Below are 24,040 nucleotides of genomic sequence, written 5' to 3'. Positions count from 1 at the left end.
TCTGGAGCAGAGTAGCCACCACTTTTTGCAAATCACTTATCGAATCGGAACACGTGGATTTTCTAACTACCGAGGGAATCGTCTCTCGACGTGGTCATATCTGTGCGCAATAAGTACTGACTTAGCAAAACATTTGCTATAAACTGTGGTAGCGGGCACTGGAAAGACTGTGTTGATATGTTTGTAGAGGACAGACTGTACATTCAGAAGTGAGCAGAAAAGCATGAATGGAAATATAAGATGCTAATCTGAAGTCTCCATCTGCTCGAGATTGATTGCGAGGGGAAATCGTGCCTTTTCTCCTGTTGCTTCATTACGTTGAGCATGATTAACAGCACCCAAACAACGTATCGGCACTTGTATTCACTCATAGCGCCACAAAATGCATTTTACCTCATCGCGTGCGCGTGCGCGCTATATACACTATGCGACCCGCCAATTCCGCCATACGTGCCTTCTTTTTAAAGTGACAAATAAAATACCGGGGACGCCTAAATTGCCTCGTCGTAAAGGTAAATTCGTTATAGTGTTCTTCGCCGTTCGGGCGCTCGCAATATAAACCAACGACTACAATTTGGTTGGGACATAACTCTTTATTGTAGAAGAATTTATTCCAGACGTGTCCGACTGTAAGAACACCATGGTGGCCGTTTCTTTTCACATCTCATTCCTGTCTTTCTACCTCGCAGGTCAATATTTTTTTCATGATCCACGTCATCTACATCATTGTAACCAAGCTCCGACAGCGGAACGTCAGCGACACCGAAAACTTTAGGTAAAGTACGAATAGCTCTCCTATTTGATGTTCCGTTTCACTTAAGGAACATCACGGAGCTTAACGCTGCACACAGGGCAAACTGTGTTTACCTTAAAGAAAGAAAGAAAGAAAGAAAGAAAGAAAGAAAGAAAGAAAGAAAGAAAGAAAGAAAGAAAGAAAGAAAGAAAGAAAGAAAGAAAGAAAGAAAGAAAGAAAGAAAGAAAGAAAGAAAGAAAGAAAGAAAGAAAGAAAGAAACTAGCAGGAAGCTCTTGTGGAAAAATTAAGTTCTAGACTATATCGCAGGCTTTGCTCGTTTCTGTGGATACACGAAATTATAGGTAGAATCGAAAGCTGGTATATATCTTTCATACCGAATTCATGCATATTGTTGCGGATTTCAGAATGAGAATATGTTGTAGAGTGCATGTGGGGAGCCGATTCGTACAAATACTGATGTATTACACCACTATAAAATGAACGATGATTATGCGAGCAACGAGAGCTACCCGTGTGACCACGGTATCAGTGTTTTTATTATCATGTTTCGTATAAGACATTAATAATACCTGTCTTTTTTTTCTTCATCGTTTCACAGAAAGATCCTGCGCGCCGTGGTGATACTGATCCCTGTTTTCGGTGTCCACTTCGTGTTGACCACGTTTGTGAGCCCAGCTTCATGCAGCGCTTACCTCAAGAAGCTCTACGCCGAATGGAGCATCGTCGGCTTGCAAGTGGGTACAGCGGCATTTAACGCACCTAATTACTTGTTATCATGAGTTTTCGGCGTTTCACTGAACGCTCATCTTTTTTTTTTTTTTTTTTTGGGGGGGGGGTCGGCATGTTTAATGTGGCAGGATTCTAAGACTACATATTAGCGTGTATAGGTGACCAAAAGCGTACGCGACCTGCATGCTGGAAACATTATTACCGCGCCTGGAATTCGATCCCGCTTCTACTGCATATATTTTTTATTATTATTATTTCGAAAGCCTGCCCTTAGGCATAGTAATACGCCGTGTCAAAAATACGCACGCAAATTTTCTTCATGTATGAAGTCTGACAGTGAGCGGCATAACGGTCCATGAATCCAGCGATCAAGGTCGGGTGGCCGGGCAGGCGTGATCCTGTTGCGCGGAAGTGGCGAAGGCGGCAGGCCTACACAAGTACAGCAAATGCGTCCCAGTCACATTGGGGATTGGTGCGTCACAAAGTGGGCACGATGCACCATGTGGGTTGCGGTAATGTTGCGCTCAGGGAGTGGCCACAGATATATCAGGGTTCCGGGCGATGCGCAAAGCGGCGACGACGCCATCTGCCGCCATGGCTCGGAAGCGCTCGCGGGGCCCGGCGAGCAGTGTTCCCGCGAGCGTCTATACGCGAGTGCACGGATGGATGTGTTTTTCATCGTGATTTAACGATTCTGGCGGGCCTCAGCGATGTCGAAAAATACCTGCTGCGTTGTCGGCTGCTCAAACACACACAAAAAATCGCCAGGAACGCACATCTACAGGTTTCCGGTGCTATTTCATGAGCGAAAGCGACGGCGGCGGTGGATTGCGGCTGTACGACGTAGAAGCTAAGCAATCGCGCTTTGTTTACGGCAGTGTTAGAACGATTACCGTGTTTTTATTTCTTCTTTTTTGTCGCTACGTTTTCAGCGAACGCTACTACGTTTACACTTGGTCGCCTCGCCTGCATTGTAGACACTACAATTCACATGAGGTTGTTATTACTGATAAGACGCGATACCTTGGCTCACTTGAAAAACGAATGGCGCGAAGCGCAATGCGAGAGAATGTAGGGCAGGTGACGGCTCCTTTAAAAAAGCGCCGTGGAATCACACGTGTGCTGCACGAAATCGGCTGCATTCTACCTATTAATGGCACTGGAATGCGATCATCGGTGCAGAATGTTCGCTGTGCGCTTCTGCACCGATGATGACAAGCTTATCGTTTATTTTTTCACAAGTTTATCGTGCTGGTTTCAAAGTTTTACCAACGCTGACCCTTCACGTGGCCGACCCTGTGAAATCTATACGCCGGTGCGACAGCGCTCCCTCAAAATCTACTATATCAGCACATGGCACGTAAACGAAGCTACTGTGTCGAGAAAAAACATTGGTTCACGCGTCAACGCATGCAGGCGTTATGGCTCGTTCACACTGAGCATTCCGGCGACCGGAGAGCCGCAGAATCCGGTTCGGCGGCGGCGAGATTCGCCGAATCGGCCCTCTCCGCGCCGATCGCTCCCGGACCGATTTTTGCGGCAACCGCCGCCGGATCCGCTCGCCGCGGAACTTGAAAACATGGCGGCCAAGTCCGACACGCTCGTCCCGTCGCAGTCGAAAAACATCCACATAGCGGAATTGCTAATCGAAATGGTGCGGAACTACCTCGTCCATTACGACAAACGCCACCCGAAGCACAAGGACAGTTTACTGAAGGACGACTTGTGGAATAAAATTGGCAACGAGCTTGGACAGACTGGTATGTACGAGTACTGCTGTCTATGTTGCTTTGTTTCCGATGCAGCTAGCACTAGTTCAAGCATTGCGATGTAGCTGCCTTGCACGCCCTAGTCGCAAAGAGCGTTGAAACGAGCATGGCCGTTTATAGCAGCGCTAAAGACCCGCAAAATTGCACGGCGTAGTTGCGAGCCGCGACATCATCATGAGAACAATCCGGGCAACTGCGAATCCATCCCGCGCTCACCCGTGGTTGATGGCTTCCTCGACAGATGGCGCAATATGGCTATCCGGCGGCGCGGTGCGCGTGCAGTGCGAACGACACTGTGTTTCGGCGACAGGAGCATTCCGGTCGCTGTGGCCGGCGGATTCCCCAGTGTGAATGAGCCATTAGTGATCGGGACGTTATAGAGAAAGCGGTGTACTTACGATGAGCTCCACTTCGTAGGAGAAGCTTGTTGTCGATTGTCTGTGACAAACACTTGTCGCGTGTGGGGACATTGTCGTCCCACACAGCTGTGACATCGGACACATGTCCACTATTATAAAGTGCGGCTCCTTTGCGCACACTGTTGCCGCAAAAGTAATTATCTGGGACGCGCACAACCGGCGAATCGCACGCGCGCAAATGGGGCGTCTGCTACGCGACCCGCGAGCGGTTCCGACGGCCGCCGCTACGCGGCTTTCAGTGGCGCCCCTATAGGCGCTGCGCATCGCGGCAACCCTGACACGAAGATTGGATTGGATTGGATTGGATTGGATAAACTTTTATTTGGTCCTCCAAAACACAGATCACTGTGTCTCGGGCCGCTCCCACGTGGGGACCGAGAGGCCGAGCCCCTCAGCCGCCTCGCGGGCTTGGTGGACAGCCCAGCGTTGTTCTGCCAAGGACGGGCTGCGGATTGCCGCCTCCTATCTGGCAGAGGTGATGTTAGGTAAATGAGCGAATTTGGTACACTACCAGAGCATATGGTCTAGGGTAGCTATTTCCCCACAGTATGGGCAGAGATTACTTGGGTATAGTTCAGGGTAAATACATTTTCAAGGTAGGATGCGTCTTGGTTTGCAATAGCCTTAATGTAAGTGCTTGGGGCCTAGTGATATTTTTGTGAGGTGGAGGGAAAATCCTCTGGGATGCATAAAAATGCTTAGTGAGCTCGTTATATGTTATGGGAATTTCCCAGTTATCCCCTTCACCCTTAGAACGCACGCCCAGGGAGGCGCGGTTGGAGAGTTCTCGCGCCGCCTCGTGTGCTGCTTCATTGAGATTGGGAGGGGAGCCCTTGATTTGACCAAGGTGAGCCGGGAATCAATCTCAGCAGGTGATGCGTGATTTCCTTGCCTTGTTGTATTCGTAGCGTTTCTCCCGAGACTGTACCATTTGCGAAGGCCCGTAGTGCTGCGCTTGAATCACTGTAGATGACTTCGATATCCTCCATCGTCAGTGCTAATGCAATGGCAGTTTGTCCCGCAACGATTGGGTCCTTCGTGCGGACCGTCACTGAGTTGACGACTCGGCCAGCCCCATCGACCACCACGGCCGCGAAAGCTTTCCGACTGGCGTGGGAAGCCGCGTCGACAAAGGCGACCCTTCTTTGCTCGTTTGAGACCTGACAAAGTATGGTCCTGGCCCTCGCTAGCCTTCTTCCAATGTTGTGCTCCGTATGCATGTTTCGTGGTATAGCAGATACCGTGATGTTTTCCCTGATCTTTTCGGGAATATCATTGTACTTGAGTCTAATCGCCATTGGTTTCTGGTCCAGCTCCTGCAGGATCTTCCCCCCCAGACCTTGTTGTAGATAGCCTCGCTAAATGCGCTCGCTCTTGGGCCTCTGCTATTTCTTTTTTGCTATTTCTTTTTTGCAATAGCCTTAATGTAGGTGCTTGGGGCCTAGTGAGATTTTTGTGAGGTGGAGGGAATACCAGAGGGTACGTGGGATCTGCCAATTCCGGAAATGTACAATGTGGAAATTTGTATAAAATGTGAGTATAATTTGACCATAACGGGCGAGTGCAAGAACAACATTTGAGCCTACTACTGCTGGTGCTGGTAGTGCCCACGTTAGTCGTGGCGTCGTTACGCAACTATTAAAACCACTTCTACACCCTTGCGTCGTTTCTAGATACGTCAGTTCGTATAAAATTTGTAAATATATTTACTGAGTACTACACCCGTCCGCCTGATTCTAGGTTACTAAATACATGATAAGTGGCTGATGTGGTGATGCTGATATCAAAAGAGCGACATAGAAAACTTCCTTATGCATGCTTCGCATGTCATTAATTCCGTGGGATCTGCCAATTTCGGAAATGTACAATGTGGAAATGCCAATGAACAGGTGATGCAGAGGCTAAATGAGGCATTCTGTATCTGGCAGTGGAACTGTAGAGGTTACCTTAAAAAGAAGGCAACTCTACAACAGTATATCAGGAGTAGAAAAGAAAAGCCTCATATCGTACTGTTACAGGAAACCCTTTCATCGCAAGCAATGCTGCCTGGATTTCGGTCTGTAATTGGGAACCCTGAAGGGAGGGGAGTATGCACTCTCATATGCAACAAACTAACGCACGTTATACACGACCTCAAGATAGACACGGGCAAGTTAGAACACGTCATGGTAGAGATCGTGCCGGGTACCAGCAATCGCCAGAGCATCTTTATACTTAGCATTTATAGCAGTCCAAAAGAACAGAAGCAAGGGTTCAAGACGGCTCTAAAGAAAGCTGTCAGTATCGCTGGGAAATGCCCACTCGTCATAGCTGGTGACATCAACGCCCCTCACAATACATGGGGCTACAAGTACAACACTGGCAAAGGAAATAGACTTTGGCAAACCACCAGGGAACTGGATCTCACCCTAATCACGGATCCGAGCCTCCCAACTAGGATTGGTACATCCTCCTGCAGGGACTCCACCCCCGACCTCACTTTTGTAAAGAACATCACGAAGCCGCAGTGGGTGAACCTCGCTGTAGACCTCCGGAGCGACCACTACATTCTTGCCACCCCCTTCCCCGCGGAGCGTAAGAAGCAGAGAGAATTCCACTACACAGACTGGGATAAGTTCAGAAAGTTAAGGACAGAAAGGGAACAAGACGGCCACAGACCAAGCTTAGAGCAGTGGGTCAAGCAGATTAAAGAGGACATCCAATCTGTCCCCTCAACCATTATCACGGATCATCAGGTTGAGAGAATGGATAGCCGTCTCCATCATCTTCTTGAGGCAAAGCAAGCGATGTTGAACCGATGGAAGGGTCAGTGACTGAACCGAATGTTGAGGAAGAAGATTGCTGAGGTAAACAGATCAGTAGAGGAACATTGTCGCACACTATCTAAGCAGCAATAGGACGAAATCTGCAACTCACTTGACGGTCAGATGTGCAACGGCAAGACATGGAATATGTTAAAACACCTCCTCAACGAAAACAACACCAAAACGAATCAAAGGCATGTTATCGCTAGAATCTTGCATGAAGAGATAGGGATCTCTACGGAAAAGCAAGTCGTAGAGCGGTTGGTGCATAAGTACCTCCCAACCAAAACAGGATTGGCACCGCCAAGTGGAGAGTACCGGGCTACGCCCAATCCAGGTCTGGAAGACGATTTTAACGTCGAGGAGATACGAAGAGCCTTGCATGATCTTAACGGTAGATCCGCCCCCGGCCCGGACGGTATATCAAACAAGGCACTTCGTAACCTCGATGACGATTCATTTGAGACCCTAAAGAATATGGTCAATGAAGCATGGAGAAAAGGCAAGGTGCCGGAGCAGTGGAAGCTGGCCAACACGGTTCTTATTCCAAAGCCAGGGAGGACCCCTAGCTTAGACAACTTGAGGCCAATATCATTGACATTGACAAGGTTGCAGAACATGCCACACTGCACAGGCTAAACAAGTACTTGGAAGATAATGACATCTTTAAGAGAACGGAAATTTGGGCAAGTTGGTTTGCATTCATTTTAAAAACAGCGCAGCAAAACGAAGACAGTATAGAAAGAAACAACGGGACGGGCAGCGCCCGTCCAGTTGTTTCTTTTTATACTGTCTTCGTTTTGCTGCGCTGTTTTTAAAATGAATAATGACATCTATCCACACAATATGGTTGGATTCAGGGCAGGGCTATCCACACAAGACGCGATGAAGCTTATCAAACACCAGATCATCGACAACAAAACCAGAGACATGAGGGCCATTCTGGGCCTGGATAAGAAAGAGAGTTCGATAACATCTACCACTCGTTCATACTCGAAGCGATTTCCAAGCTCAGTCTTGGGAAAGTCTTCCATGACTACGTACGGTCCTTTCTAACAGATCGGAAATCACTGATGAAGATTGCAAATACCGAGACCGCAGAAATTGAACTAAGAGCAAGGGGCACGCCACAAGGTGCAGTGATTTCCCCAATGCTGTTCAACTTTGCCATGATTGAGCTGTCGAAGAGATTATCGAGAATCGAGGGGTTGAAGCACAGCATCTACGCGGATGACATTACCATCTGGTGCACAGGAGGAAGCGAGGGGCAGATTGAGAGCGCCATGCAAGAGGCGACTGACATCACAGAGGGCTACCTTCGTCCTTCCGGGCTCAGGTGCTCCCCGAGCAAGTCAGCACTACTACTGTATCGGACTACACGTCGAGGCCCAAATCCCAGGGGATGGAAACCATTGAACGAGATAGACATCCACCTACGTAGAAGTAACGGGGATGCTGTAATGAACTGACGCGTGAGTCGCAACGACACGGAACAAAAAGGCGTTTATTACAAGAAGAACACTGCTTATATAGCCAAGGCGGTGATAGGTATCAGCACTCTTGGTGATAACAGAAAACAGGCACAAAGCTGGCGCATGCTCTCTCGTTGCCCACTGACGTCACTTCGTGTGATTGCACAATCTATCACAGATGCCATCCCAAGGGTCGATGCCATCAAAGTCCTAGGCATGACGATCAAGTCTAACGGTGCTAACAGAGAGACTATTGCCAAACTAACCTGGAAGATTTGACCCGTGACCTCTCGGAAACAGCACCTACGCACATTCCCGCCAAAATTGAAGGACCCGTGCGCGTATCATATAACTGAACTCGACGGATGCTGCGGGATGGATGTTTATACGCTGGCAAGGGTGCCTAATTATAGTCAAGGTTACGTTGCAATAAAAATTAAATAAGTCAATAGGTTACACCCACGACGCGGAGTGCAGTAGCAAAACTAACGAGAGGTGTACAACACTGAATGATATAATTGCGTGGGTGAAATGAGGAGTCGATATACTTGTCGCATCAATAAAACCATGTATGCACAGGCGTGCGCACGCGGGGAGGGGGGGGGGCAGGGAGGGCGCCCCCCCTAGTCGCCCATGAGGGGGGGGCGAAGTCTGCCCTATACGTTGGCTTAATAAGGAGGGGGCGCGGCAATGAACCTTCGCCCCCCCCCCCTGAATGGGAACCCTGCGCACGCCTATGTACGTATGTATGTATGTATGTATGTATGTATGTATGTATGTATGTATGTATGTATGTATGTATGTATGTATGTATGTATGTATGTAGGCGAAACAATGAATGGGATTGCAACAAATTGGAACATTAACGAAGTAAGGCTAGCAGCTCACTCCTGTAACTCAACAAAACGCTGGCGTAAGGAAACGCGCCCGCTACAACGAGCGAAGCGACCTTCGTTCTGTCTATGGCTTCAACACAAACTTTGCGATGGGAACACAATACGTACAAAGGTATGAGCCGCCTGCTGATCGCTGTAAAGATACGGCCGCTTGGAGAGTATCAAAAATTCGGCGTTTGCGTGACTTGGCTAGGGGAGCAAAGCCATACAAAAGCGAGTGAAAGCATGACTGTGTGTGTGCATGATGATAACCACAGCAAATCTAGTGAATAATGAGTTAATGAGCAAATGTTGCATTTGTGGAAGTTAATAATATGATGATAATCAAATCAAAGTAAGTAAGCACCGAATTAATCGGTGAAAATTACTTAGAGCGACATTAGTGACGCCTAATTAGTTATAGTTAATTAGTGGACGTTGGACGCCGCTATAAAGTGCACGGTAAGATAGCCACTCCGGATAGATTTCGAGTCCTCTTAATGGGACTGTCTACTACCGCTCGGAAAATTTTTTCTGATTGTGTTGAAAATGAGAAGATCGTTCGTCGCATCGGCGGCAACGAGCATGCTTTTGCCCCAATAAAAAGGAATTATATTTTTAATTTGACGTTGAAAATCGTGAAAGAATGGCCGCTAGCGTCACCCAACAGCGATGTGGTCAATCTACTGGTAGGACAAGAAATCCTGGCAGGTAGACTCATTTTGCTCAAAAACAAACATGTATAACTTGTATTTTACGCACTTGGGGCAGCTTTCGGTTGCGTCAAGAAGTAATTTTTTGCTTTTTTCTTTTCTCACGCGTCCAAAAAGGCACCCGGTGGCGCTGCTTGCATGCGGCGCCTAGAGTTACTGTATATGCTACCTTTAAATAGCGGAGTTGCGCATCTGTCTTCCAAACGACGCTAGCAACCATGCATTGCGGAGAAGCTGACGCTCGGGCCAGTTTTTGTATTTTTCGACGCCGCCGCTGCAGCGAACTAAATTAACACTGGTCATCGATAGTCAATGTTTATTGCCGGTCTTCGACACGCCAGACATTTAATCAGCGACACGGTAGGCATGTCGCCTGCAAAAACGGAGTGCGACTTCACCGCATAGCTGTGGTTGCTAGCCAGACCTATGCGCAGTTCTGCTACCTAAAGGTAGCATATACAGTAACTCTAGCGGCGCCTTTAGCGGCGCCGTCTTCGATTTCGTCTGCTTCAGCTCATGCGCTATGTCATGCGGCACTCCGCGCTGGTCGTACCCTGCCGCTGTATTGTTGTTAGGATGTCTCATATGTGCTGTGCTGTGAAGGCGTGCATTTATCGTCTCTTTTTGATGAATCAACTTGGCTTGGATTGCGGCAGCAATGCTAAAATAAACGCATAGAATGCGATTATAGCAAGACAAGTGTTCTGTAATTGTATAATAAGGCTTCATTTAACCGCTAGGGCGCTAAAAACGACTGTTACATTCACCACATTAGTGTTCAGCGAAGATAAAGTAACCCTACAGAAACCACTTGTGCTTTCGGTTTTAATTTTTACCGGCACTACAATCGTCATGGCGTCCCCCAACCAGTGTTGTGGGCATGTTTCACACAAATGGAAGAAGACCGAACGCAGATCGAAAAATTCTGTTTAAAAATTTCTGCTCACTTTCTAGAGAAACCGATGCAATAATAATAATAATAATAATATCTGGGGTTTAACGTCCCAAAACCACGATGCAAGGTTGAACACTTCAGACGGTACGCTTTCTATCCGCGATGCGCAGCGCCTATAGGGACGCCACTGAAAGCCGCGTAGCGGCGGCCGTTGGAAACGCACACGGGACGCGTAGCGGACGCCTCCTTTCACTGCAAGCATGACGGAAGTGCGCGCGTGCGATTTGCCGCTTGTGCGCGTCCCTGATAATTACTTTTGCGGCGATAGTGTGCGCAAAGGAGCCGCGCTTTATAATAGTGGACATGTGTCCAATGTGATAGGTGTGTGGGACGACAATGTCACTATACGCGCCAAGTGTTTGCCATAGACAAGCGTCAACAAGCTTCCTTACGAAGTGGAGCTCATCGTAAGTACACCGCTTTCTTTACAACGTCCCGATCACTAATGCCTGCATGCGTTGACGCATGAACCAACGTTTTTTCTCGACACAGTAGCTTCGTTTACGTGCCATGTGTTTATATAGTAGATTTTGAGGGAGCGCTGTCGCGCCGGTGCATGGATTTCACGGGTGCGGCCACGCGAATGGTCAGCGTTGGTAAAACTTTGAAACCAGCACGATAAACTTGCGAAAAAATATCTCGGCAGCTTGCGCTAGTGGCGCGGGACTGAGTCACTGCGGAGCTGGTGGTCACTTAGCTTGTCATAGCAGCTTGGCTACGTATTTGCTGGGTGTCTTCAGAGAAGAACGTCGGTGCATGTCCGTCGACCCCCTGTAATTTCGCGGAAAAAGTATATTTTGTTGTCTTCACGAATACGTGTAGCTCTTCGACAGCAATTTGTTCGGGAACGAAATTTTCGTCAGAATGAGATGCATCCAGAGACTCTACGGCGATCTGTTTGAAGCGGTTGAAACAGTTCTGGCACAAAATGTCGGTTTCTCTGATGGATGAGGCTTCTTCTGGCGTGCGCCTTCAGGAGGAGTGGCGTCTTAGCCGCGCCAGACAGACAGATGGGGCAGAAGGGGCAGATTTTGCGCCTCCCCCCCCCCCCCCCCCCGCTTAGGCATATAGGAAAGCCCCCACGCCCCGTGAGCACGCCTATGGCCCCACTCATAAAACAGCTTGTGTAAAGCGAATGAGTATTAGTGGCATACATCAAAAGTGTTTTTTATTAGCATGAAGTCATGTTACGAGGCATTCAAAGGGAGGTTGAATCGGTTGAATGTCCTGTCAAAAGCCTTCAGTGCGAACATGTGCCATGTTTTGCAGCCAATATGCATACAGTTGAGTCGAGCGCACAGCGAACATTCTGCACCGGTGATCGCATTCCAGTGCCATCATTAGGTAGAATGCAGCCCATTTCGTGCAGCACACGTGTGATTCCACGGCGCTTTTGTAAAGTAGTCGCCACCTGCCCCACATTCTCTGGCATAGCGCTTCGCGCCATTCGTTTTTCAAGAGAGCCTAGGCATCGCGTCTTATCAGTGATAACAACCTGATGTGCATTGTAGCGTCTACAATGCAGGCGAGGCGACCAAATGTAAACGTAGTAGCGTTCGCTGAAGACGTAGCGACATAAATGGAGAAATAAAAACACGGTAATCGTTCTAACACTGCCTAAACAAAGCGCGATTGCTTACCTTTTGCGTCGAACAGCCGCAATCCACCGTCGCTCTCGCTCATGAAATAGCACCGGAAACATGTAGAAGTGCGTTCCTGGCGAGTTTTTGTATGTGTTTGAGCAGCCGACAACGCAGCAGTCATTTTTCGACATCGCTGAAGCCCGAGAGAGTCGTTAAATCACGTTGAAAAACACATCCATCCATGCACTCGCGTAGACGCTCGCTGAAACGCTGTTCGCCGGGCCCCGCGAGCGCTTCCGAGCCATGGCGGCAGATGGCGTGGTCGGCGCTTTGCGCATCGCCTATAGGCCTGGCTGGCTGCCCAGGCGGCGCTGCGAAAACGGTGCTAAAAAGCGCCCCCTACGACAAGTTCTTTGGTTTTCGAGTAGTCAGACAGGCGGCCGCATGCAGCACTAAGCTCAGATGCGCAATGGAGCCGCCGCTGTCGGTTGTGCTGCGCTTTGGATCTCGGCCAGTTTCTGGCGTGGCTGAGTTCTTCAGGCCAAGCAATCTGCGTAAACGCAAGAAGCTCGTCAACGTCAAGTATGTTTACGACGTGCAGGAGATTGAAGGAACCATTTCGGCGCGCTGCAACTCGCAAGTGCAGCGAATCTCAAACCCCAGACAACGCAAAGGCATCCTAGGGACATCCAAATGACATCCCTTTTGGGAGTTCGGGACATCCAAAAGACGTCCCACACAAGGTGGAAAAACATCCCAAGTGATACAAAAAAAGACCTTTTTGGGATGTCCCAAAACTGCATGCGTGTGGGATGTTATTGGGACATGTGGCCACTTTTTACTGCAGGATTATTTCAAAAGGGTGGGACATCTGCTCCCATAACATGTTAACTTGCTTCATCGCGCTCGACCACCCCCTACCTGAGAGAGCCAGTTGCCTCTCCAGGAAAGCATATTCCTCGTCCAACCAACCCACTTTTTTTTTCACAAAAACCAAGTCATGTGTTCAGAAACCAAGCAACATGCATGGAACATCAAGTGACCAGCAAAAATGATTTATTGCCTCACTATTATATGGCACTACAATCATGCCGAGAAGGACAGAGAACTTGGTATTGATGAGCATGTAGTCTAAGGTGCACAGTTTCGAGTGGAGGGCCTTCCATGGCGTCCAGCAAAAGGGCTTGCAGAGGCAGCTGAGGACAACAAAAACAAAGCCTGCATGTATGTATACGTACTGCACACAACATGCATGAAAATGGTGAACAACAGGAACATAGCATGACTATATTGTCGTATGTCTCCTGAGACAGGGTTAAACCTCATTCCAGATGCACAAGTGCCTGCTTTTACTTATTGCTTTGTCAACACTAGAATCATGAGAACTCTGTATTTATGAGCATGACATCTGGGGTGCACGCTTTCAAACGCAGAGCATTCCAGCTGGCGTCCAACAGCAGGGCTCGCAGAGGCAGCTGAGAACAAAAACAAAGCCTTAATGTACATGTCCATACTGCACACACAAACGCACAAAGATGGTGCACAACGGGGATATAGCATGCCTATTTTGTCCTGTGTGTGTGTTAAGAGGTTAAAGGGACCGACAACCAACTTTTATGGTACCTATTTTCTTTAACGTGACAGAAAGCTTAGCAGTCAGAGTGTATAATCAAGGAATGGTGATGTGGAAAATACCGTGAAACATTTGTAATTCGAATTTTTCTATCTGCGACGGATATGAAGTCGTATACACACGTGACAAGACATGATGCAAACAGTGAGCATGACAGCGGTTCGTGTTCGAGCGCGGCGGTTTACTGCGTGTGTGTGTACTCGCGCGCATGCGCTGCGGCTCGACATGGTCCACTGGCTACCGCGAAGGCAGCGCCGTTACTTGTCACCATGCAACTTCTTTTACCTCATAAGCAGCACAGAATAGAGCGGGGATGGATAGTAATATACATACTAATATTTTTAGGACCAATAATGGCACACATGACGGTATCAGACTACGTGACTTTGTACAGCAAAGTGATCAACTCCGCAATCTAGCTTCAAGGCTCTTGCGATAGGTTGCACAACATGCCTTTTTTTTTGTTACTTTTAAACACAATTTAGAGATATAAATCCTACTCACAGCGCGAAAAGGATGCTGGAATATGTCAGTATATAGCGCGGTCTTTTCATTTCTGACAGGATGTAATCACAAGTTCTGGCCAGTTGTCGGTCCCTTCTCCTTTAAGCCTGGTTCATACTGAAGTGCTTGTAAACAACAATGCACAATTTTACTTAATGCTTTACCAACGAAATTCATGCCAGGAATGGCAAAGGAATTGGTATTTACGAGCATGATGTCCAAGGTGCACGCGTTTAAACACAGAGCCTCCCAGCTGTTGTCCAGGAGCGGGGTTCGCAGAGGCAGCTGAGGAAAACAAAAACAACTCCTTCATGTATATGCATATCCACTGCAAGCACAAATATGCATGAAAGTGGCGCACAAAACAAAGCACAACTGTGTTGTTGCATGTCTGCTAGTTTCAGAGGAGTAAAACCTGCTTCATAATTACTTGCTCATAAGCAGAAATTTCTCCTTTTAGCTTACTCTAATTATGTCGGTTACGACTTTCGCATTTACAAGCATGAAGTCTAAGCTGCACGTTTTCCGTCTCGTAACCTGCATGCCTATGTCCAGGAAGCTGAGCACATTCTATGTCATTACCGGTAGGCAAAGGTGCAGACATTTGGGGTAAAGGTGCACACCAGGAGCACCACTACTAGAAGCAGCTGAAAAAAAAGAAAAAAGATCATGTAATATGTGTACACAGCTAGCACATGCAAAAAGAATATCATTGAGCAACAGTGCATATCACAAATGTGCTACATTTGTTTGGAAGTAAAACCTACTTGACAAACAGAGTGGGCTAGTTGGTCATTTCGGTTGTGTGAAACTACTTGACTGCTGGTAAAGGATGAAAACAACATGCACTGAAAAAAGGCGGAGGTATCGGGAAGCCAGACAAGGTGCCAGTTGCTAATATGCACCAAGTGACTGAGCAACAGGTTCTGCTGCTTCATAGAGATGTAGCAGGAACACCAACATACATTTTTCAGTTTCTTGTTTCAGTAAGACAAAAATCATGATCATAATCACAAACGATACGGCATATACCAGCACAAAACTGGGCTGTGCCCTTTTCTTCTGATAACCGGCTAACTGATGGCCAGCAGCAGGACTCACACGTGCAACTGAATAAAAGAATAGCAAGAATATGCGCTGTTTTGAACATAAGTTCTGGCTTTTCTTACAAATGGTGTCATAATGAGAGCAAAAAATTTGGTACTGGGCATAAACTGAGGGCAAGCCAGTCTTGTGTGCAGCAATGCTTAATTCATGTCCACAGCCCACTACAAATGGTTAAACTTGACACATGCATTTGACCATTCCAATTTTTTTTACGTTTATGTCAGTTGCCGTGGAAAACATGTACAACAAACCTTTGAAGTTTTTTTCTTTGTCGTCCAGGACTTCTGATCGTTCTCCACGGCACTACGCACGCGCCGGCTTGCAGTTATTCGAGGCTGATCAGCCATGTGTTCCACGATCGCGGTGTCAATCTACACACGTGGCCGACAACAACAACATATCAGCATTGTGAGCTTAACAGTTTCTGCGGAAGATAAACCAAATCGCGTCACAAATAAAACTTACTCCCACGTGCCATTCTTGCTGCGAGGGTCCAGTTCAGCGTACGCCAACCTGCGCGCGGTGGGGAGCCAAAGAAGAAAGTGCTAAGAACGTGCTGATTGCAGTAATCCAGGCATGTCAAGTGCTTACCGAAGAGGTGGAAAAACGTTGAAATCGGCAAGATCTTGCAACCAGGCAAACACCTACGGCATGCGCGCTTGTGATTTTTCGACTAAACGTCACGGATCAAACACCTAAAAACGAGGCCAACGAAGAGTCTGATCTATCCGAACCAGAGAATGTCCGAACTCCAATTTCCAAACACGCCGGGCGCCATGATGGCGATGGCAATGTCTGCGCAGTGCTCGCAGCAAATCGTCCACTATTTGAGCAGGTGTTGGCTCGCAGTAAGCGCAATTAAAGAGCAATTGCGTATTAAACCTAAGAAAGAAAACAATAAAATAACAATATTTCATTCAATTCTTCTAAAGTTAATATGTCGGTGTTTTTATAAATACGACACTACCACACCACCGCTCGTGCGGTGCGGCCGCCGTTCTCTGATCTTTCACGAAAAGCACGGCGTGCGTGGCGCGAGTACGTGCGCCGTACCGCTGTACCGCCTTTACCAAGTGCAACACTTGCTCACGCAGACAGCAATCGATCCCTCGTCCTCATAACGGCGCGACATTTAGAAAGAAACAAAAAAAAAACGAACACTTTCACAAAAAACGCGGATATATTGTTTTTCATGTGCATGTAGATATGCATTTAAGGCGGAAAGTTGGGCTAGTTGGTAACGTGAATAATAGGACATGTTTACTTTCACGAAGTAAACATGTCCTATACATATGTACAGGAATACAGGACTAGCGTTGTCCTGTATTCCTTCTTCTCGTCCTCGTCTTTTTCGCTAGTAAACATGTCCTATTATGTAGATATGCAATTGTGCACGCGCGCCAACCATGCTCTCCGGCGGAGTTGCTGTTTCCGATTGTTTAGGATCGCCAATTTTCAACACGGTAGCTTATTTCACCGCTAACTTGAAGTCCCAATCAGATCCTACAAGGGATGTTTTAGGAATGATCCCTATGCACATGTCTAAAGGACATCCTAAAAACCACCTTGTTGGGATGTGGGACGTTTGGACTTTTTTGGGAAGTCCCTGGGATGTAGTGTGTTGTCTGGGACGACGTTGAACTCGAGTTAAGTTTTACGAGGCATGCTCGCGCGATTAACGACAGTGCATAAACGAAAAGATTGCTGTTAAGAAAGCCGACATGATTTGCATTACACGACGAAACGGAATCAAGAAAGGTGCAGTGACGAAGGCTGGCCGTCGGCGGCCCGAATGAGCGCATTCGCGTCGTGTGCCGTTTTCTGCCGCATTCAGTCGCAAACACGCTCCCCCTCATGCACGGTCGTAATTTTCAACATTTGCTTCTAGGGAATTCGCCAAATTCTGTCAGCGTGCGGTGGCGGTCGAGAAGCGACGGCGCGCAATGTTTACAGCCGGCCGCTGGAAGCAGCCGGCTCTAAGCTGCCGGAAAAAAATCACAGCATATCCACGGAGTGAATGATGATGAGTGGGCGAAGCTGCGGAGGTTCACGGTAAACCGTGAATCTTCCGTGAATTCTGCCCAGTACATCATCACCGACGTGAGATCGGGCGCGTTTATACTAAAGGTTCGATGAGTTATGACGACTTGCAGCTCACTTTAATTTTACATGTACGCTGTGAATTTTCATTGTTTAGAAAACCATTGCTTTAGAAAACATCTGGCGTCTTTCGTTAAGCAGCTGGCGTCTTTTCGTTTTGCTTTAGAAACATCTGGCGTTCTTTCGTTTTGCTTTTACAAAACATCTGGCGTCTTTCGTTGGTTTATTTCATCAATCAACGGCGTTTTGAACAAAATTTTTATTGTTTAATCACGCACAGGAGAAATCTCACCAGGCACTACATTGGAGGTAAACAATGGCTGCTAATGGGAATGAGAGACAGAAGAAGTCGGCTTTTAGCTAACACTTACACTTCTACTTCTACTAACGTTTCCTACTGGAACATGCCAATGGCTGCTAATGGGGAATGAGAGACAGAAGAATTCGGCTTTTAGTTAACGCGCACGCTGCGAATTTTTTATTGTTCAACAACGCACAGGAAAAATCTCCCACCGGCACCACCTTGGAGGTCCAACCGTAAGACTGGTTACGCAGTACGACTACTACGACGACTACGAGGGACGAACGGGTGCCGCCTTAAGGAGCTTCGCCCCTAAAATCGTAGGCACATACGCAGGGTGACTCATGGCATCGTTTTTCTCGTTTCTCGGCAGCCACGGCGTGCCGTCTGGACTGCACACAGGGAATATATACATATATAAACGCGTGCACGCGCGTACGAAAAGTAATCAGCACGTTACGTTGCAAACCACGTTTTGCTCGCGTACTCACTTCACGCGTCGGACGGCACGTATCCCGCGGTTCCGTCGCTCCACTTCGTACGGCTTTCAGGGGAACCAGTAAAACCGCACATTAGGATCCTTACCCCCATGTTCGAGGCAATTAACCACGCAACAATAACGGCGGCGACCGCGCTTCGGGACCGCGCGCTGCTCAGAGCCGTCGCCCAGACCACCTGCTTTCGGCACGGTTTGTTGAAGCAGGGATCGCTCGTCAACAGGGGCGTAGCCAGAAATTTTTTTCGGGGGGGGTTCAACCATACTTTATGTATGTTCGTGCGCGAGTTTGTATGTGTGCGTGTGTATATATGCAAGCAAAACTGAAAAATTTCGGGGGGGGTTTGAACCCCCCCAACCCCCCCCTGGCTACGCCCCTGCTCGTCAAACATGTCAGACTCTGCAGGCATAGCGGACAAGTTCCTGCGTACGTTTTAAGCACTTTTTGAGCCTGAAAACTAGGCGCAAAATTAAGTAAAACGCTTAAAGCAACTGAGAACTGCGTAACTCGCCGGTCGGCGTCCATTTTTGACTACCCAAGCAACTTCGGCGCACGCCACCAGGCTCCGCCACAGTACTCAAAACTCCAGCGCGTCAGCCCTATTGCGGTACAAAATAGAAAAGCGATGAAGGACGGTAGACAGTCCCTTTAAACGAATGCATAAAAGACCATGTGAGGTGTTCGTGTTATACACATGGAATCATAGGTCGGCACTGTAAGAGAATACTCACTCACACTCACTCACCCCAATATTTTCAGCCTTCGCACTCACTCACGTTCATACTCACGCCTACTCACACTCATAGGCACTCACTCACGTTCATACTCACGCCTACTCACACTCATAGGCACTCACTCACGTTCATACTCACGCCCACTCACACTCATAAGCATTCACTCACGTTCGTACTCACGCCTACTCACACTCATAAACACTCACTCACATTCATACTCACGCCTACTCACACTCATAGACACTCACTCACGTTCATACTCACGCTTACTCACACTCATAGGCTCTCACTCACGTTCATACTCACGCCCACTCACACTCATAAGCATTCACTCACATCCATACTCACGCCGACTCACACTCATAGACACTCACTCACGTTCATACTCACGCCTACTCACACTCATAGGCACTCACTCACGTTCATACTCACGCCCACTCACACTTATAAGCATTCACTCACGTTCATACTCACGCCGACTCACACTCATAGACACTCACTCACGTTCATACTCACTCCTACTCACACTCATAGGCTCTCACTCACGTTCATACTCACACCCACTCAGACTCATAGGCACTCACTCACGTTCATACTCACGCCTACTCACACTCATAGGCACTCACTCGCGTTCATACTCACACCTACTCACACTCATAAGCATTCACTCACGTTCATACTGACACCTACTCACACTCATAGGCATTCGCTCACGTTCATACTCACACCTACTCACACTCATAGACACTCACTCACGTTCATACTCACGCCTACTCACACTCATAGGCACTCACTCACGTTCATACTCACGCCTACTCACACTCATAGACACACCCATTCACGTTCATACTCACGCCTACTCGCACTCATAGGCACTCACTCACGTTCATACTCACGCCTACTCACACTCATGAGTGCTCACTCACGTTCACACTCACGTCCACTCACACTCATGAGTACTCACTCATACTCACACTCACAACGTTCAAATGAGTGTGAGTGAGTGTGAGTGAGTGCACTCATGAGTGAGTGTGCCGAGCTATGGTCGTTGATCTTTTTTGTAGTCGTTGAGTGAGACCGTTTGGGACGAACTGGTGACGTTGAGTCCCAGCGAACCTGGCAGTTCTCAATATTGTTAGGGTGGAGTCCGCGTGCGTTCACTTGGAGAAAAATCTGATGCTTCTAAGTCCACGTGAATCCGGCTGAGGAAACCTCTCTTTAGCCTGAATGTGAGTGAGCTTGGCTGAATAGTGTTTTAGCGAGTTTGAGACCAAGTGAGCCCATAAGAAGCAGCATATTTTTTGAGTGAACGAGTGAGTGTGTGCCATAAACTTTGCCGACCCCTGACACACATTCCTTGGAGCTTTTAACTTACCTTCATACTAACCTCAACTCTCACTCCTGAGTACTTACATTCAAAGTCATGCCGACTACCACTCAAAGGCGCACACCATGGTTCCTCAATCACTCAGTTTTATTTACCTACCCACACTAACCGATACGTCCATAATAAGGTCTACTCCCACTAATGGCGCTAACTCATGTTGATACAGTCATGCTCACAGTCATACATTCGCACTTATATCCATATCTACTCACGCTCACAGGTCGTGTTCACACTCAATTATCACTCTCCCAGAACTCATGTTCACACTCGCGTATACTCACACACATCGGTAATCACTCATCTTCATACTCTCGTCTACTCTCATTCATCGGCTCTCACTTTCATACTCACACTACTCGCACATTTAGGTACTTTCATACTCACTCCACTCACCCTCATTGGTGCTCACCCACTTGCATACTCTTTTATATTCACACTCATCGGGGCTCACTTACGTTCTTTCTCATTTCCACTCACAGCCGTCGATACACACATTCACCGGCACTCATTCAGGTTCATACTCATGTATACTCACACTCATCAGCACTCACTCACGTTCGTACTCACTTCTACTCACACTCATGAGTACCCACTCACGTTCATACTATGCCTACTCACACAAATCAGTACTCACTCACGTTCACTATCGCCTACTCGCACTCACTGGTACTCACTCACGTTCATAGGTCTACTCACGCTCACGAGCACTCAGTCACTGTTATACTCACGCCAACTCACACTCATCGGTAGTCACTCACGTTCATAGTCGCGTCCTCTTACCTTCGTCGATACTCACATTCATACTCACGTCTCTTCACTTTCATGAGAGCTCACCCACGTTCACACTCACGTCTACTCACAGTAATCGGTAATCACTCACGTTGTACTCATGGCAACATACAGTCGATACTCACATTCATTCTCAGGTCCACTCACTCTCGTCAATACTTACTCACATACAGCTCCCTTCTACTCACACTCAAGAGTACTCACTCACGCTCATACTCACGCCTACTCACACTACTCGCACTCATTGGTACTCACTCCCATTCATACTCACGTCTACTCACACTCATGAGTACTCACTCACGTTCACACTCACGCCTACTCACACTCATGAGTGCTTACTCACGTTCACGTCCACTCACACTCACGAGTACTCACTTTCATACGCCTACTCACACTCATGAGCACTCACTCACGTTCATACTTATACCTACTCACACTCATGAGTGCTCACTCACGTTCATACTCATGACTACTCACTCTCATGAGCACTCACTCATGTTCATACCTATTCCTTAAGTTTCAGCGCAAGGAGACACAAACACGAGCAAGAAGGGACGAGGACATGCCTACTCACACAAATGAGTACTCACTCACGTTCAAACTCACGATTACTCACACTCATGAGCACTCACTCACGTACATACTCACGCCTACTCACCCTCATGAGCGCTCACTGACGTTAACACTCACGTCCACTCACACTCATGAGCACTCACTCACGTTCATACTCATTCCTACTCGCACTCATGAGTACTCACTCACGTCCACTCACACTCATGAGCACTCACTCACGTTCATACTCATACTTACTCACACTCATGAGTACTCACACGCGTTCATACATCTACTCACCCTCGTGAGTGCTCACTCACGTTCACACTCACGTTCACTCACACTCATGAGTCCTCACTCACGTTCATACTCACATCTACTCACACTCATGAGTACTCACTCACGTTCACACTCACGCCAACTCACCCTCATGAATGCTCACTCACGTTCACACTCACGTCCACTCACACTCATGAGCACTCACTCACGTTCATACTCACGACTACTCACACTCATGAGTGTGCACTCATGTTCATACTCACGCCTACTCACCCTCATGAGTGCTCACTCACGTTCACACTCACGTCCACTCACACTCATGAGCACTCACTCACGTTCATACTCACAACTACTCACACTCATGAGTACTCACTCACGTTCATACTCACGCCTACTCACCCTCATGAGTGCCACTCACGTTCACACTCACATCTACTCACACTCATGAGTACTCACTCACGTTCACACTCACGCCTACTCACACTCATGAGTGCTCACTCACGTTCACACTCACGTCCACTCACACTCATGAGCACTCACTCATACTCACACTCACAACGTTCAAATGAGTGTGAGTGAGTGTGAGTGAGTGCACTCATGAGTGAGTGTGCCGAGCTATGCATGGAATGGGAGGTGACACCGGAACGGTGGACACGCACTTCGCAGCATGCACGTGTTGCACATGCTGTAGCGATATCATTTGAACGATAATGCCAACTGCGCAGATTCGATTGCCCGCATGACGCAGCATTTGCCTCTGCTCTCCTTCGTTATAGAACGCTCTTCCATACTTTAACATAGCAGCCAGAGCTGGTTAATTTGAAGTGCAGCGTGGGGAGTGTGCTGCCCCTAGCAGCTCTTTTAGAACATGGATTCGAACAAGGTAGCTACCGACAGATGGTAGCAGGTTAGTATTCTCATCAGTACGTCAATCAAAATCAAACGCCACAAGAGCAACTGAATGTCCTTTGGGTTCACGCTCTCGCGAGAGCGCAGTGCTTCATTCTCATGTAATATTTGAGAACGGGCGAAATACTATACGGCAGCATCTGAGTTCAGCGATTGCAGGCATGAGTTGTGTTATAGTGTGTGTGCACTGTGCACCCTTATATATAGTTGAACGAAAAAATGGAAATTGACCGTTTCTTTGTTAGAAGCAACTTAATGAAGCCTAAGAAAGCATAAGGGGCATTTGTAGTTTTTAATTGAAGAGTAGCACTAATTATTAAATAAATGGAAATTAAATAAAGTCGACGAAAAAAACACCTTGCCGCCAGTGAACCGAACCCACAACCCTTGTAATTAGTATGACAGCCTCGGCTGCTATTTCAACATAACTGTCTTTTTCACTTCCCATTCTACGAGCACGGTGATGCGAATTAATCTTTTCACAAGCCTCCCTCACCCTTCTTTCTCTCTTCGCAGGGATTCTTCGTTTCCCTAATATTCTGCTACCTCAACGGCGAGGTGAGTAAACACGAGATCAGTAGAAGCCGATGCCTGCGCACGCGCTACACGCTCCGTTCACTGCCCACGCAGATCCAGAGCCTGGTGAAACGCTCGTACAGCCGGTACAAGAACGACCGCAGCATTAGCAGGAGGCATCGGCCGAGCGTGCCACAGACCACCACAACCACCACTACCACGACGACTGCAACAACTCCCTTGTGACGTGCCTCATCGCGCGCACAGACTCTCCTAGTGCGCTTTCTTTTTGAAAAGTTTCGGAAAGGACGCTTCGAAGGCATAAAGTCTGGCATCCTCGTGCGGGCTTCGACATGTTTCCAGGCTTTGTGCTCACCAACGCTCTGTGCCCCGGACTTCAATCACTGGTGGCTTCCGCGAAGAACTGTTCCTTCGCGTGTATGCGCGGTCTTCATGTGCTGTCAAGAAATTTCGGTTAACATTGTGGTGCCGTGTACCCAACAACCGCTACAAATACTTCACAATGACCGTCGTATTTCGCTCCCATGGGGGGACTTCTCACTCTGCCCCGTATGTGGTTTGCTTGAATGGCGCACATAAAAGCGACTGGGGGTGCTATCATGGACGGTCGAAGACCACCACGTTCGTGTTTTTAATT

General features: G+C 47.8%; 1 protein-coding gene and 1 long non-coding RNA gene across 5 annotated transcripts in view; one reads left to right on the top strand and one right to left on the bottom strand.

The window, feature by feature from the left end:
* The window catches only part of LOC119374039 (calcitonin gene-related peptide type 1 receptor), a 48,393-nt gene extending 24,672 nt beyond the window's left edge, over positions 1-23,721 (top strand). For 2 of the 3 annotated variants that reach the window (XM_037644110.2, XM_037644101.2), the window contains exons 11-14: positions 690-775; positions 1,354-1,489; positions 23,383-23,424; positions 23,497-23,721. In XM_037644110.2, the coding sequence (XP_037500038.1) occupies positions 690-775; positions 1,354-1,489; positions 23,383-23,424; positions 23,497-23,628 (396 nt within the window). In that variant the 3' untranslated portion in view covers positions 23,629-23,721. Of the gene's footprint in view, positions 1-689; positions 781-1,353; positions 1,490-23,382; positions 23,425-23,496 lie in introns of those variants that run through there. The other variant, XM_049420124.1, reaches the window with a different exon arrangement.
* Positions 13,227-15,896, bottom strand: LOC125760268 (uncharacterized). 2 transcript variants are annotated; one of them, XR_007417865.1, is made up of 3 exons: positions 14,794-15,896; positions 14,419-14,496; positions 13,227-13,270 (listed from the first exon to the last, which is right to left on the bottom strand). It is a non-coding gene; the product is annotated as an uncharacterized LOC125760268 (long non-coding RNA). The 2 variants fall into 2 exon arrangements; XR_007417866.1 differs by having other exon boundaries at positions 15,570-15,896.
* Positions 23,722-24,040: the final 319 nt, after the last annotated feature.

The sequence above is a fragment of the Rhipicephalus sanguineus genome, chromosome 1 (genome assembly GCF_013339695.2).
Source record: "Rhipicephalus sanguineus isolate Rsan-2018 chromosome 1, BIME_Rsan_1.4, whole genome shotgun sequence".
Classification (NCBI taxonomy): Eukaryota; Metazoa; Arthropoda; class Arachnida; order Ixodida; family Ixodidae; genus Rhipicephalus; species Rhipicephalus sanguineus.
The sequence above is the reverse complement of the archived record's forward strand: the minus strand, read 5'-3'. Positions and strand labels throughout refer to the sequence as shown.